This window comes from Panthera onca, chromosome B1 (genome assembly GCF_046562875.1).
Source record: "Panthera onca isolate mPanOnc1 chromosome B1, mPanOnc1 haplotype 2, whole genome shotgun sequence".
NCBI classification, from domain to species: Eukaryota; Metazoa; Chordata; class Mammalia; order Carnivora; family Felidae; genus Panthera; species Panthera onca.
The window spans coordinates 52,983,626-53,000,727 of record NC_138342.1 but is presented as its reverse complement, the minus strand read 5'-3'; the positions used below and the strand labels follow the sequence as shown (position 1 = coordinate 53,000,727).

Below are 17,102 nucleotides of genomic sequence, written 5' to 3'. Positions count from 1 at the left end.
GTTTGTTTGTTTGTTTGATATTGTTTTTTGGTAAATGTGAACACAAACTACTATTCCAGGGGAACCAAAAATATGGACCTTTTATGTCGTTTGATCCTCTGATGACAAATGGATAGTGCTTTATTTTGTTGGCCTTCAGAATTTCTGTGTGATAACTGTAAGTACAAAACGGGTTTACCTGCCTCTTGAATATTGGCTAAGATTTTCCACAACTTGGAGAATATGTGGATTTGAGTCCCTGAAAATTAGTCCCATGGTAAGGACCAACAAATTAAATATCTGATAGCATTACTAATTTGGAACAGAACATCTTGATTTGGCTTTCCTCTGGACTTTAAAAGGTTGACTAGCTGTAATCACTAATCTTGTATTCTTTCTAGTTATAAGCTGTCATGTCACTGCTAGAAATTACACTATTTTAAGATATGTGAATGAGATGTTTATGAGATCAGCTGATAAGTATCACTCAGTTCTCTCTGGTTATTTTGTAGTCATAAACTTTAAATTTTGTTTGCTTCCACTGGCACAATTTCAGATTTTAAAGGAGTATTGTCAGATGGCCTTGGAGAGAATATATTTAGAGAAAGAAGTTGTGGTGGCCTTGAATTTTAATGATATATTAGGAATCTAATATGTATTTTTTAAAACCATAAGTAATAAATGATAACTTATTATCATGATTTTTGTTGAATTAAATAATTCCTGTTACTTGCATAGCTATGTAAAATTAAGAACAATGGGAAATGATAAAGGATAAAACGTGAGCTACTTATATTTATAATGTATTTATTTTATTCTTTAAAATGCTAGATCAGACTAGTTTTGACTGTGAAAATCTTGAAGTAATTAAGATTTGAATTGCAGTTTCCACTGTATGTCTTTATTACTGTTAGTGGATTTTTCTGTGGTTAAGTCCTTTTATAATGTGTATTTATAAGAAGACATTATTTTTTATGAAAAAAAGAATATGAATTTTAAGTGTGTTAACCTAATTACTATGTATCCACCTAAAAAACTCAATATCATACCTTCTATTAAGGTTTAATATGGATAAACAATATTGAAAATTATACATAGAACTATAGTCCTTGAATATAATGTAACTGAATAATACTGGGTTGATTAAGGTTTTCCAACTGTGCCACATCATTTACTAGACATAATTTTTTTAAAGGATACTGTAAAAATTGTTTAAACTCTGTTTCTCATAAAATGGGTACTGTGGTTATTGAGATTAAATAATCATTGACATGAAGACCACTTTGTGTACTAAAAATTCCATTACAGAGTAATAAGGAATAAATGGAAAACAAATTCTATGATAATTTATTTGATGTGGGATTAATTTTGTTATCCAGACAGAGGCATGTTGTCATTTTACACATTGTTACATTTAATATTTGTTTTTGTAATTTGCATGATTGTTTTGGAAAATGGTGACTATAAATGCCAGTGATATAGTTGTCTATTTTTATTATTGCCATTTACTTTTCTAATTAACACCATTGTGAATATGACTTCAAAATGATATTTGAAGCATATGGTTTAATACTATTAAGTCTGATCATGCCAAAAATTACTTCTTTGCAATTAAGTTGCCTTTATTTCCTACTGAAAACAATTAATTTTCAATATCTTATGATTTTCAAGTCTTTGAAAAAAAAACACACCATACCTAATGGGACGTTTTAGTTCATAGGTTCTTTTTATCAAAAAGGGTATCATCTCTCTACAACTACTGACATTTAAGGCCAGGTTTTTGTGGTATGGTCTTTCAAAACTTCACTGAGCTCATATATCAAAAGATCCTGTTGCAGGCTCTTAAAATGGAATGATTGTAGGTTTTGTCTGAATGAGCAGATTGAATTTTTATTTGAGAAAGAAACTGCTAAAATGCCCTCTTTCTTTAGAAGAGAGCCTGGATACCAGGTGTGTTGAGAATGCACTGAAGTTATTTTTCTTGGTCCAGTAGCATCAAATGACAACGTAGTGATAAGTATATATTATATGTAGAATAAGTTTGTGTGTGTGTGTGTGTGTGTGTGTATATGTATAATTTATATTCTGTATATAATATGAGATACAAAATTTATGACATAATATGTAGTGAGTGTGTATATATTTCAAAATATATGCCTTACTTTTCCATTTTAACAACTTCAGATATGTTTGTAATTTAATTAAACTGTATTTCTCATTAATTTAAAAAAATCTTATTTTTTTACCTTCAAATAATAGATGTTTACTCTAAAGCTTTAAAACTGGCATAATTTCTGCTCTTTGCAAACATTGTTCTCAGCACTATCCAAATATTAGCTCACGTGCTCTAAAGGCTCAGTTTGAAGCATTTTTTTTGTTATTTTTTTCTTTTTTTAATTTTCTTTTTTACTTTTTTAAATTTACATCCAAATTAGTTAGCATATAGTGCAACAATGATTTCAGGAATAGATTCCTTAGTGCCCCTCTCCCATTTAGCCCATCCCCCCTCCCACAACCTCTCCAGCAACCCTCAGTTTGTTCTCCATATTTATGAGTCTCTTCTGTTTTGTCCCCCTCCCTGTTTTTATATTATTTTTGTTTCCCTTTTCTTATGTTCATCTGTTTGTCTTTTAAAGTCCTCATATGAGTGAAGTTGTATGATTTTTGTCTTTCTCTGACTGACTCATTTCACTTATCATAATACCCTCCAATTCCATCCACGTAGTTGCAAATGGCAAGATTTCATTCTTTTTGATTCCTGAGTAATACTCCATTGTATATATATACCACTTCTTCTTCATCCATTCATCCATCGATGGACATTTGGGCTCTTTCCATACTTTGGCTATTGTTGATAGTGCTGCTATAAACATGGGGGTGCATGTGTCCCTTTGAAACAGCATACTTGTATCTCTTAGATAAATACCTAGTAGTGCAATTGCTGGGTTGTAGGGTAGTTCTATTTTTAGCTTTTTGAGGAACCTCCATACTGTTCTCCAGAGTAGCTGCACCAGCTTGCATACTGTAGTTGGACTAAACCAGATTATGTATGAATGAGCAAACAAATCTTTACCAAAAATACTAATGGATCAGGAAAATATTAAATATAGGAAAGAATAATACCCAAATGAAGAAAGACAAATATGGTGACAGAGATCAGGGTATAACAGTCAATAATAGTGAGCTAAAGGTTTAGGACAGCAGCAGTTCACAGAACATTAGCACTAATCCAGTTTCTAACCTCAGTTTTCTAAATTTATATAATTAGGTTAAAAAAATAACTAATCTTAGCATGGTTTACCATTAGTGATTCCCAAATTTTACTAGTAAAATGATTCAGTTAGAGAGTCTTTATTAAAACTTGGCCCCAGTCTGACCACCTGATTCAGAACTTCCTGGAAAGAAAATTAATGATCGATATTTTTAGGAAAAATTGGTCCAGGCCAACCTGGATAATAAGAAGCTCCTAAATATGATGAATTATGCATGGCAGGGATAAGGGGTGGCTTCCAGCTGGCAGATAGTGACAACCCAGATGTCCAAATTTTGACCTCAGAATCAGTTATTAGATACTTGTATTTTTTTTTTAGAAATTGTATGCAAATAACTAATACATTACTCATGTAGAGGGACTTTTGTAGGAGAGTAAAAGAAGTGCCGTCTGAGGAAGTTTTAACACATTCATGGACTGTCACAGACTGAAAGGATTTCAATGTTGTCTTGTTTGGCTTTCTCAAAGCTTTAAGATTCAAAATATAGGTAGATAAGTCAAATGCATGGAGATATATTATTTTTAAATACAAGTAATAAATTCATGGTTCTGTCTATAATCTATTTTTGTCTACACAAATAACATTGGGTAAGTGACTGATGAATGGTATTTTCTTATTCCACTTAACACAATTACGTTTTATGTTTTCATCATATTCATTCTCTTATTTTTATAGACATTCTATCCTAAGTAAACTATTAGTCACTTCAAAATTCAAAACCTTTTCAGTGCAATAAAAAAATCTATAATTATCAAGGAAGTTTGCCTATAAGTATTTATTACTATAGATTCATGAAATTCACTGGATGTAGAATATCAAAACATCTTCTCTCTACAGGTACTCTGCCTTTTGATCTCACCCAACATTTAGAACAGTGACAAGTTCAGAGAAGAGGCTAGAAATGATTTTGATTGATGGAATCATTTAAGAATTATGGAGAATCCATTATTGAAGTCTTCTGAAACAACTGACTGATATTTTACAACTGATATTATTACAAAGGGTATTTATTTGGCACCCACCCTATATCTGATATTATACAAAGAGAATCATATTTCAACATTACAAAAAGATGAGTTTGTATCACTGTTACTACTTTAAATATAAAAAGGACATTTATAGAGGTTAAGTAACCTAAACAGGACCACACAGCTAGAAAAATGATTGGCTGCCAAAGGATTTGAAGCCAGTTTTGTTTGACTTGAAAGCTATGTCATGGCACTCTTTCCATGTGGGAATAGTGTACCTTAAGCTAGGTTTCCATATTTGAAGAGGTAGGACACATTCTGCTTTACATAATGATGGCAGGGTTTTGTATATCATTGCTTGAGCTGCTGAGATTTTAGTGATTTCTAGTTATATCATTATCAATAAGTCAAGCAGACAGAGATTAGCAATTCTTTAACCACTAGACATATATACTAGAATTGAACAATTAAGTAAATGTTCGGTAGATGGTTGGAACCACTGTTGGAATGTGAGGTTATAAATAACTAGTGTGGAAGCTATGATGACCTGTGTAGTAACTGATTAGAGTTGGTAATATCAGTATATACTCATGTTTCATTTAATATTCATATGTATGTAGATATAAGTATATATCTATAGATATACACAGGTTGACATAAACACATTTAGTTCCCAGCTCTATGACTTGAAAGGAGAAGCCATGACACCCCAGTAGCAAAGAGCATATCTGGATCTTGGTTTCTAATAACATTCTCCAATAGAAGAAGCCAGCGCTCTTTGGAGAAAGGACTGATTCTAGAACTGGGTGCATCTGATCTAGTAGTGCCATAAAGTAAATAAAATATATATAATATATATTATATTATATATTCATATATAAATTAAATATTAATTTATAATATAATATATAATTATATAATATATATAATATTATATATATAATTATATTATTATATAATATGTATATATTTATATATATTCTATATATATTCTATTCTAACCTGAGTGTGGTCTTCCCACTCTGACCATAATAATATAATTTAATATATTTATAATATATTATATATTATATAATATGTAATAATATAAATATAATATAAATATATTAAATACAAATATATATATGATATTTATATATATATGTATATATATATACATCATATATATATGTATACATATATATATATGTATATATATATATATATAAGAAAACCAACAAACCCACAATGATAAGGGTGTATCAGAGAGACTGAAAGAGTAAATCAATGGTCAAAGTTTTAACAATTTGAGTTGCAAAATAAAGTATTAGATTTTATACCAATGTATAAAAAAATTCCTTGCGTTTACATTGATATAAATATGTGATTAAACAAACAAACAAATAAGGAAGAATGGACAAATCTCATATGCAGATAACTTATGCAAATACTCTGGCCTCAAGGAAGTACAGTATACTCCCCATTCCTTAAGTGCAGGCTGTACATAGTGACTTCCTTCCAAAGATTAAAGTATGGAAAACTGGAAAAAGAAACTTGATCAACACTACTGCAGTTGGGCAATCAAGGTTAACCTAACAGTGATGGTATACTGATAGCATGTACCCTTGATATGATGTAATAAAAAGGAGCTTTACCCCAAAAACCTCATAACTCTAATCATGAGAGAAACATCAAATCTATAATGATTGAGAGGTATTCTAATTCTTATCAGTATACTGAAAAAAAAAAAATGTCAAAAGCACCAAATCATACAAAGTCTGAGAAAGTATTGCAGCCAAGAGGATCCTAAGGAGACACGGCGACTATACCATGTGATCTCGTATACTGGGTGGAATCTTGGGACAGAACAAAGATAATAAATAAAAACTAAGGAAATCGGAATAAAGTATGGACTTTAGTTAATAATAATGTGTTAATATAATTTCATTAATTGTGACAGATGTACTGTTTACACTGTTGTGAGATATTCCTAATAGGAGACACTAAGTGTGGTGTATGTGGGAACTTCCTGTACTCTCTTTATTATCTTTCTATAAATGTAAAAATACTTTAAATTAAAATAAATTAAACAAACAGACAAAAACATTAACCCATAATGGGAACTGTAACTAGCCCGAAGGATCAGTACCTTGCTTATCATACTATTAGTTAAATGTCAGCTCCACCACTGAAGCTGTAATACAGAAACAAATGGAATGTTCTCACAGACCCAAAATGTGAAATTCAGAAGTTACATAAATTGTTTTGTTCTGTTCACAACGTGATTTCTTTAGTATTTTTGTTCTTCCTACCCTATGGCAGTAATACTTTTATGATTTAACATCATTCAACAAAAGTTTACAAGCAGAAATGCTCTAAGTCATCGTTCTCATTTTGTGCCATGCTCACTTCATGAAAGCTCCAACAGGTAAAGAATGAGTTAACGGTATCAGTGGGAAGATGACTAACATAAATTAAACATGCCCTTGATGCTGACAAATCTGCTTACAGTTATTATTATTATTATCATTATCATTATTGAGACAGAGAGAGAGAGACAGCGAGAACATGAATGGGGATTGGACAGAGGGAGAGGGAGAGAGAATCCCAAGCAGGCTCCACACAGGGGCTTGATTCCACCACCCTGAGATCATGACCTGAGCCAAAATCAAGAGTCCAGTGCTTAACTGACTGAGCCATCCAGGCGCCAATTGCAGTCATTTTAATGTGCGTAATATCTGTAAAATACTTTACAAAAGTAAAGCACTGCCGTCCATAATTTGCGCATCATCATTATGTCCTCAGGAGCTGTCAGTGTCCCCACTTTCATCAGCTTTACCCAAATGAGTCAGAGAGGTGTTGTCACAGAGGAAATTATTTCTGAACTTTACTCCTAAACTATTCTAACCTGAGTGTGTTCTTCTCTCCCCACTCTGACCAAGCTGTAAAGAATGCTATTTAGTCTCTGAGAAAATCCAGTCTGGAAAACAATGGTGCTTTTTAAATAGAGTTATCTTTGAGAGCTACACAATTTCTGTTTAACTCTGATGGAGGTAAATAACAAAGTATTCCACTTCAGGCTAATTATATCTATGTTAATATTTAGTTGATAACCTCACTTTGAAATGGTTTATTATTTTTTTAAAGGATTGGTTAAATTTTAAAATAAAACACAAATTCCCAAATCATAAGATCCTAGTGTATGCACTTAAGATGAGACAAACTCAGTTTTGTCCGATGATGTCATACATGATCATGTATGTATTTCCATTCATTCAGCCATGCACCCGTTCAACAGATATTTATGAGATTTCTAGATGCCAAGTAACTTTCTGGAATTTTTTTTTATAGCAGTGAGCTAAACCAAATTAATTCCAACCTTCATGGACCATACATATTAAATTCAATTTATGAATAGAAAAGGGGCAGTATCATCAACTTGTTACTGTTTCTACTTCTGTATATTTGCTACTTTGCTATAAACACTATGATAAAGTACAGAGTCCATAGCTTACTCTTTTCTTGTTTCCTTGTCTTCTGGATGCTTCTTCCATAGTGCCAACTATGGCGTGACTTTCCCTCATTGGGAAACCAATAAGGACTTTGAACCTATGCCAAAATATGACTGTGAGAACTACCTGTCAATTACAATTTCCATAAAAGTAAACAAACTGCAATTTCAAAGGTACTTTTAGAGAATTTTGGTTTATATGCACAGTGAGCGTTCTTTATTATTGCAGAAAACTCTGAGGAACTGGATATGTTTGAGAAAACAAGATAAAACTGAATATATGAACCCTCTGAACCTGAATATCATAAAGCCTGTGATTATAAGAATAAAAAATTACACATTCAAGTTACAAAGTCATTATCATCCTATTATGGGTATATGAAACACTAGACAGTTAACTAAGTTTTGTTTCCTACAGGTTGTATCTGTTTCCATTTATTTTAGTATGTGTATGAAAGACATACTTCACCCTTGAGTTTCATAGTTGATTTTGTTGACACAATAAAATAATGTTAAAAGGTTTTATAGATATCACTTTGATTGTTATCAATCATTTGTTCCATACATATATATTAGACTCTCCTCTATCCCAGACATTGTTCTAGATATAAGAATTCAACAATGAATAAAATAAACAATATCCCTGTCCTCATAAAAATGACATTCTACTTGAAGGATTGAAAAAAACAAATCTGTAATTCAGATATGTGTATCAGGTACTGCAAGTACAAGAGCTAAGGAGAAAAATAAAATCCTGAAGGAGCAGAGGGCATGGTGAGGAGAGAGGGGCAAGGGTGAGAATTGGTTACTCGAATCATAGAGTGGACAGACAAGGTCTCAGTGAGAAAACCACAGAAGAGGGAGGAGAAAGCCTTGGAGAAGTCAGGGTGAGAAGCACCTCTGATGCTGGAATACCAAGTCCTTAGGCAGAAGTGTGTCTGAGGTGCCCTAAGAACAGACAGCCGGGACAGAGCTAGCAGGAGATGAAGTAAGAAAAGATACAGGATGCCAGAAGATGTGAATCCTTGTATGCAGTTTTGGATTTGTCTTTTACTGTTTAGTGAGTAAATTATATATATTTATATATCATATGTATGCTATAATATAAAGTATATCTAAATTCTATATATAATATGTAAATTGCATATAGGTATATATAACTTGATCTCACCAGATGTTTGATGTTGTTCAGATAGGGCTATGACTCTGGCTATACACTATTCCCTATGGCTGGCATCTTTTCTACTTTATATGTGCATTATACATATAATATACATATAATATATAATATATATTATTACTCTCCTTTTCTCTACACACATGCACACACACGTGCACATGCACACCACTCATTAGTCCACGATAGTCTTTCCTGTGTCTTATCAAAGCTAAAAATTGCAAAGGTAATGATCACTTACATCAAGAAAGATACTAGCCATCACATATTTGTATTGTCACACCCAGAATCTATACAAATATCCATAGATTGACAAAACGGATGTTAAATCAAGTATCCACATTATTGGAATCCAGACACATCTAAAATAGCATATACTTTTCTATTTTCATTAGGAAAGCCATGTAATAGGCACTGACAGATAGCAATGAACATCGTAAGTAATTGTGACTTCTAATAAAATATTTGAGGGAGATGGAAATGAAGGAATTTTTTATGAAACTTTAACTGACATACAATATTATATTAGTTTCAAGTGCAAAAGATAGTCAATATTTTTATACATTATGAAATGATCACCACAATAGGTCAAGTTACCATCTGTCATTGTACAAACTCATTACAATATTATTGATTATATTGCATCCCCCTGACTTATTTATTTTATAACTGTAAGTTGATACCTTTTAGTCCCCTTCACCTATTTCACCCATTTCCCTGTCTCTCAGCTCTTTAACAACTGCTAGTTTATTCTCTGTATCATTTAGCCTGTTTCTATTTTCTGTTTTATTTTTTTAATTCCACATATAAGTGAAATCATATTTGTCTTTCTCTGTCAGACTTAGTTCATTTAGTATACTACGCTTTGGGTCTATCCACATTGTCACAAATGACAAGCTTTCATTTTCCTGTGGCTAATATTCCATGTGTGTATACACATATACACACATGCACACGCACATACCATATATACCAGGCATATACCATATGTATCACATAAGTAAATATATATATACATACATATATATCTTTATAGTGTATAACACATATAGTATAACATATAACATATTTTATAACTTTTCATCTAATGATGGACACTTAGGCTGCTTCTTTATCTTAGTTATTGTCAATAATGCTGCAATGAACATAAAGATCTTTTCAAATTAGTGTTTTCACCCTTTTTTGGATAAATACCCAGAAGAGGAATTGCTAGACATTATGGTAGTTCTATTCTTTAATTTTTTGAGGAATACCCATGTTGTTTTCTTTTTATTTATTTTTAATTTTTTTTTAATGTTTCTTTATTTTTGAGACAAAGAGGCAGAGCATGAGTGGGAGAGGGGCAGAGAGAGAGGGAGACACAGAACTTGAAGGAGGCTCCAGGCTCTGAGCTTTTAGCACAGATCATGACCTGAGCCGAAGTCAGGTGCTTAACCGACTGAACCATCCAGGTACCCCACCATATTGTTTTCATAACAGCTGTACCAGTTTATCCACCAACAGTACATGAGAGTTCCCTTTTCTCATCTCTTTGCGAACACTTGTTATTTCTTGCCCTTTTGATAATAGCTATTCTGACAGGTATGAAGTGGTATCTCATTGTGGTTTTGATGTGCATTTTTATGATGATTAGTGATGTTGAACATCTTCTAATGTGCTTGTTGGCTATCTGTGTGTCTTCTTTGGAAATGAGTTTCTTCAAGTCTTCTCTCCACTTTTGTTTTAATCGGGTTATGTTTTGCTGTTGTTGCTGTTGTTGTTGTTGTTGTTGAGTTGTATGAGTTCTTTATATATTTTGCATATAACCCCTCATCAGATATATCATTTGCAAGTAACTTCTCTTATTCAGTAGGTTGACTTTTCATTTTGTTGATAGTTGCCTTCACTGTGCAAAGGTTTTATAGTTTGATGTAGGTCCATTATTTTTAAGTTTACTTATTTATTTTGAGAGACAGGGGTGGGGAGAAGGGGCAGAGACAGGGAGACAGAATCTCAATCATGCTCTCCACTATCAGTGCAGAGGTGGATGCAGAGCTCGAACCCATTTACCATGAGATCATGACCTGAGCTGAGATCAAGAGTCGGACTCTTGGGGCGCCTGGGTGGCGCAGTCGGTTGAGCGTCCGACTTCAGCCAGGTCACGATCTCGCGGTCCGTGAGTTCGAGCCCCGCGTCGGGCTCTGGGCTGATGGCTCGGAGCCTGGAGCCTGTTTCCGATTCTGTGTCTCCCTCTCTCTCTGCCCCTCCCCCCTTCATGCTCTGTCTCTCTCTGTCCCAAAAATAAATAAAAAACGTTGAAAAAAAAATTTAAAAAAAAAAAGAGTCGGACTCTTAACTGAGACACCCAGGGACCTCAAAATCCCATTATTTTTTTTAAAGTTTGTTTTTTGGGGTGCCTGGGTGGCTCACTCAGTTTAGCCTCCGACTTCAGCTCACGTCATGATCTCACAGTTCATGAGTTTGAGCCCTGTGTAGGGCTCTGTGCTGACAGCTCACAGCCTGGAGCCTGCTTCGGATTCTGTGTCTCCCTCTCTCCCTGCCCCTCCCCTTACTTTGCTCTCTCTCTCTCTCTCTTTCTCAAAAATAAATAAACATTTTTAAAAATTTAAAAATTTTGCTTTTATGCTTTTGCCTGAGGAGGTAAAAATATCTAAAAAAAATCACTAAGAATAATGTCTATGTTTTTCTAGGAGTTTTATAGTTTCAAATCTTATATTCATGTCTTTAATGGATTTTTAGTTAATTTTTGTGTATGGCGCAAGATAATAGTCCAGTTTCATCCTTTCACTTGGTTTATTGAAAAGACTATCCGTTCCCATTGTATGTTCTTTCTTCACGTGTCATAAATTAATTGGCCATGTATGTGTATATTCATATCTGGACTTTCTGTTCTGTTCCATAGATTTATATTTCTGTTTTTGTTCCAGTATCATACCATTTTGATTACTGTATCTTTGTAGTGTAGTTTGAAATCAAGAAGTACGATACACCCAGTTTTGTTATTGCTTTGGCTATTTGGTGTGTTTTGTGATTCTGTATGCATTTTAGGATTATTTGTTATAATTCTATGAAAAATGTCATTCATGTTTTGATAAGGATTGCACTGAATCTGTAGATTGCTATAGGTGGTGTGGAAATTTTAACAAAATTAATTCCTCCAGTCCATGAGTGCAGCATATCGTTCCATTTATTTGTGTTGTCCTCAATTTCTTTCTTCAGTGTCTTATACAGACCTTTCACCTCTTTGATTAATTTTATTCTTTAGCATTTTATCTTTTTTAATGTAACTATAGCTGTGATCTCTTAATTTCTCTTTCTGGTAGTTCATTATTAGTGTATAGGAACACAATAGATTTCTGTGTGTTCATTTTATATCCTGGAGCTTGATTAAATTAATTTTAGTTTTGATAGCATTTTTGGTAGAGTCTTTAGCTTTTTCTATATATAGTAAGTATCATGTCATCTGCAAATAGTGACACTTTTACTTATTTTCCAATTTGGATGTCTTTTATTTCCTTTTCTTGCCTAATTGCTGGGGCTATAACTTCTAATATTGTATTTAATAAACGTTGTAGGAATAGGCATCATTTTCTTGCTCCTTACTTCAGAGGAAAATCTTTCAGATCAGATTTTTTTCTGCTATTGTTTTCAAGAAATATTACAAGTTTAATAACATGTTTGAAGGCAAACCTCACTATATTTAAGATATGATTTTATCAAGGATTATAGGACCCATATCATTATAAAATTATAAAAGAATCTTAATGTTGTGAAAATATGGTAATATAGATAATCATGTGTACTAGCTTAATGGGATATATTATACAGAGTCAATACATTTTAGAAACCTGGAGGATATATAAGGTCATCAAAAACATCTTTATTCCATAAGAAGAGTAATATAGTTCATTTATGTTTCTAAACTTCAAAGAAAAAAATGTAGATGTAGGATTCTATATGACTATAGTTTTAAAAAAATTCTCAAGATACTTGATTTATATTTGTAACACACTTTACAATCTATAAATATTTTTATTACGTAGAGAAAGTAAAATTGTTTTCAGGTTAAAAGAAAATTTAATTGTTTATTCAGTTTTTTGCTAAATTGTTAGTGTATAATTATATTATATACTAAGAATGCCATTATAAATTATACCACCTTGTAATTTCAGGACTCTGTTAATCATGCAATTCTTTATTTATACTATTTTGCAGCCCCCTCTCCAGTCACCAATGTGAAAAAGGGGAAGATTGCAAAAAACAGTATCTCTTTGTCTTGGCAAGAGCCAGATCGTCCCAATGGAATCATCCTGGAGTATGAAATTAAATATTTTGAGAAGGTGAGACTAATAGAATAAAGAATGTCATTTCTTCTTCTCCTTCTCCTTTCCTCCTTCTCCTCCTCATTCTCTTCACCCTCCCTCTCCCCTCCTTCTTCCCCTTCCCTTCCTCTCCTTCTCCTTCTCCTCCTTCTTTGTTTCACTTTAACAACTGCAATTATCCAATTTTTAGAAATGTATGTTGCAATTTTGTGTGTAAATCAATGACATGATTATGGAGGCTAGACGTGTATAGGGAACATTCTATTTGTATTCCATTAATGCCGAATAGTTTATGATGCACACTACTGCCATAGAGTCTAATCAGCTTAACTAGGTTTCACAGTATTAAAAAATGAAGTCATGGGACATTTTGAGGTGTTGCACTTAAGTTCTTGACCTTCACCAGTGACTGCCATGTACGACAGGGAAAAACACATATGGTTATGGCCATTAACACTGCATAATACCTATGCTCTTAAGGAGATATGGGTAGATAAGATATGAATATAAAATATAATTTTAAAATCCATATCAAAAATCTAATACTGTATTGTAAACTTTATTTTAAAATTTGAGGGCACAAAATCAGAATTGTATGCCTCACATTCTCTACATTTTCTCAATTTCTCTTTTCCTTAGGCCCACTCTTGCATGTTTTGACATAATAGTTGTGAGATCTAAAGGCAATAGTTATCCCTCTTCCTCTTTCCTGAATTCACAACCAAGTGAGCTATTGATAAAGAAATAGTACAGATGGAATATAAAGGTGATATAGCTTGGATATGTAGTCACCAGGGGTCTTCCTACACTTCCCACCCCCATTTTACTTTGATTTTTTAATGAGTCTGGATCTGAATAGCAAACATTCCTTAAAACAACCTGGCTTCTAGTAGAGGAGATATAGAAGTGTGCTCAAACCAGACTATCACTGATGGGTAGGAAACTCTGACTGAGAGTATGTATCCTATGTAAGTAGGAGTAGAAAAGATTAGAAACATGCAGAGAAGCAGATCCCAAAAGAAAAAGAAAGGACTCAGCCACACCTGCTCAATTTGCTTTCTTTAACCTCATGGAGCCATTACTCCTTCTCTTAGAGGGATAGTGAAGAGGGTAGGAAGAAGTTAAAAACTTACTTTGCAATGCCACAGAAATTGTCCAGGCTAGGACATCGGAAAAGAGAGAGGGAATAAGTGGTTTTCCTAGCAATAATGCAAAAATATCAGAAAAAGTACTTATATTCTATTAATGAAAGTTACTTAAAAATTCAACATTCTGTGTACATGTGTAGAAGGAAGAGTATAGGTAAATGCATTGAAATATGTTAAATTAATGCCTAGCATTATACAGATTTTTTTTTAAAAAATGTAATGTTTTTTATTTTGGAGAGAGAGACAGAGCATGAGTGGGGGAGGGGCAGAGAGAGAGGGGGACACAGAATCTGAAGCAGGCTCCAGGCTCTGAGCTGTCAGCACAGAGCCCAATGCCAGGCTGGAACCCACGAACCATGAGATCATGACCTGAACCAAAGCCAGAGGCCCAACCCACTGAGCCACCCAGGTGCCCCATCGAGATTTTTTTTTTAATTGCTTATTTCACTCGCTGATTTAACAATTACCAAAAGATGACAGAGGGTAAAAACAGTAGTGGGGGACAAAGGGGCTGTCTACACATCCTTTCTAGGTTTTGAATGCCTATAAAATGTTCTTATATTGATTTTCTAAATAGGTGAATAAACTGTTAATTACTACTTTTGAAGTAGTCATCCTTCTAGGAATGACTTGCTGGTAGCATTACAAATGACTATTTGATCATTAGAGACCATAAATGAAGATACTTCTATTTCATAAAAAACATATCCTCAAATACCCGTGAGACAAAATTATGTTGGGATAGGGGCACCTGGCTGGCTCAGTTGATGGAACATGTGACTTTTGATCTTGACTTTGTGAGCTCAAGCCCCACAGTGGGTGGAGAGATTATTAAAAATAAAATTTTAAAAAATATTGTGTTGGGATCTCATTTATACTATTTGTTATAAAAAATAATACGGTAAATCAAGGAAAATGTGGTTACATTAATAATCCTCACTGATTCTTATTTTTCTGGGAGTAGTAGTCCAAATTGCATTGTAAATTCTAGAGGTCTACAATTTAAATGCATGATGTATCCAAAAATAATTTGTTAAATTAAGATTTACATTCCTTATTTACTTTTTTTTTTGTAAATTTTAATATGGTATACTAACACAAAGCTGAATATATAGACTGAATATTTTGTAAATATTTTAAGTTTCTAAATATTTATTGCCAATGAACTTTATTTTTTAAAAAGTTGAAATGCATAATGGCATTTAAAAATAAATATGCCCCAGGGGTGCTGGCTGGCTCAGCCAGTGGAGCATGCCATCCTTTATCTTGGGGTTGTGAGTTCAAGCCCCACATTGGGCATAGAGCCTTCTTTAAAAAAAACTAGATAAATAAAAGGGAGTATTAAAAAAATCAGAGAAAAATAGCAGTTCACCAAAACTCTTTATTTGAATATACATCTTAGATGAAATAAAGTTCAACAGCAAGAGGACTAAACTTTGACAGGGAGTTATTTTTCTTTATAGTTTTTCTTCCCCTGAAGCAACTAGTTGGACCAAGGTTTGATTTTCTTTATTGTTTCTAATGATATTATCCTATTTTACCCCCTTATGAGTAATCTTTCATTGTTTTCACTATTATTCCTCAGCATATACATAAGTTTCATATATGTAATACTCAATAAATGCAAGGATTTATCTTTTTTTTCTGTAAGCTACTGCTTCCATTAAAAAAAAAAGTTTCTCAACCAAGTGGTGGGGGAGTCTTTCTCTTAATATTCCTTCTAATGAATTTTCTACATGTGGCATTATTTTCTTGAAAGTTCAATTTTTTTAAATATACTTATTTCATGAAAACTTAGTTCTGTGCTTAATATTTTATATTTAATGCTGTATTAATACATCCTATTATCTGCATAACTCAATGTAAGAAAAAATAATTTGGGAAAAATATTTCTGTACGTAGTTTCAGTAAATGAATAGAAGGTTGCCCACTTACATCCATTAAAAGCAGTGAAACCTTTATATAATATGTTATTTGGGGGAAGTCATTAACTTCTTTTGGTCAGTGTTTTCCTTTTTACAGTGAAAATCTTAATTCCCAGAAATTTTTGCCAAGCAAAATTATTGAGCATACTAATAAAATACATGAAAGGTTTTTTTTTTAACACTTTCAGAAGGAAAAAAAAAGGATAATGAGTTTTTATAGCATGGATTGAGGTGGGGGTGCTTATAGGTTTCCAGAGCTCATTTTGAACCTTCAGAATGACACCACCGTTTTATTGGATGGCTCTTGTCCAGACACAGGTGGCAGAGCTTTCCAGGGCTCATGCATTTGCCAGCTGGCATTTCTGCCTGCGATTGCCCTGCTCTAATAGAGGTCATTGGGCCTCTCTGCTCCTGCATGGTGATGGGCCCATTGCCATCTCTTAATTAAAGGCAGAGGCAAAGGGAAGCTGCCCCTTGGCAGGGTGTTTGCCAGCTGGCTCCTTCTGCCCAGGCCCTCCCCTCGCTGCATGTGAACAGTGTTTGCTAAGCAGCTGGGGAATGTAGCTCATTTGCTCAGCAGGAGTATGAAGGCAGCAAAAGCCATTGCCCTGACCAGGATTTGGCAGCCTGATGGTCGTGGGTGTTGAAGATGTGTATATAGAGTTTGTGATATGAAGGAAATTATAGTACAGCAATGACTAAAAGGAGTGGGACAGAAGCAAATTTTGGAAGCTACTTAGGTAATTCAAAATGTGCATTTTTGGTTTTCAATCCCTTAGATACATGCTTTGGTGAGTACCTCTGATTATATAGCATTTGAC

At 33.4% G+C, this 17,102-nt stretch overlaps 1 protein-coding gene across 10 annotated transcripts in view; it reads left to right on the top strand.

The window, feature by feature from the left end:
* The window catches only part of EPHA5 (EPH receptor A5), a 342,710-nt gene that overhangs the window by 235,327 nt on the left and 90,281 nt on the right, over positions 1-17,102 (top strand). For 9 of the 10 annotated variants that reach the window (XM_060654963.3, XM_060654961.3, XM_078446064.2 and 6 more), the window contains one exon: positions 13,102-13,226. In XM_060654963.3, the coding sequence (XP_060510946.2) occupies positions 13,102-13,226 (125 nt within the window). Of the gene's footprint in view, positions 1-13,101; positions 13,227-17,102 lie in introns of those variants that run through there. The other variant, XR_009616374.3, reaches the window with a different exon arrangement.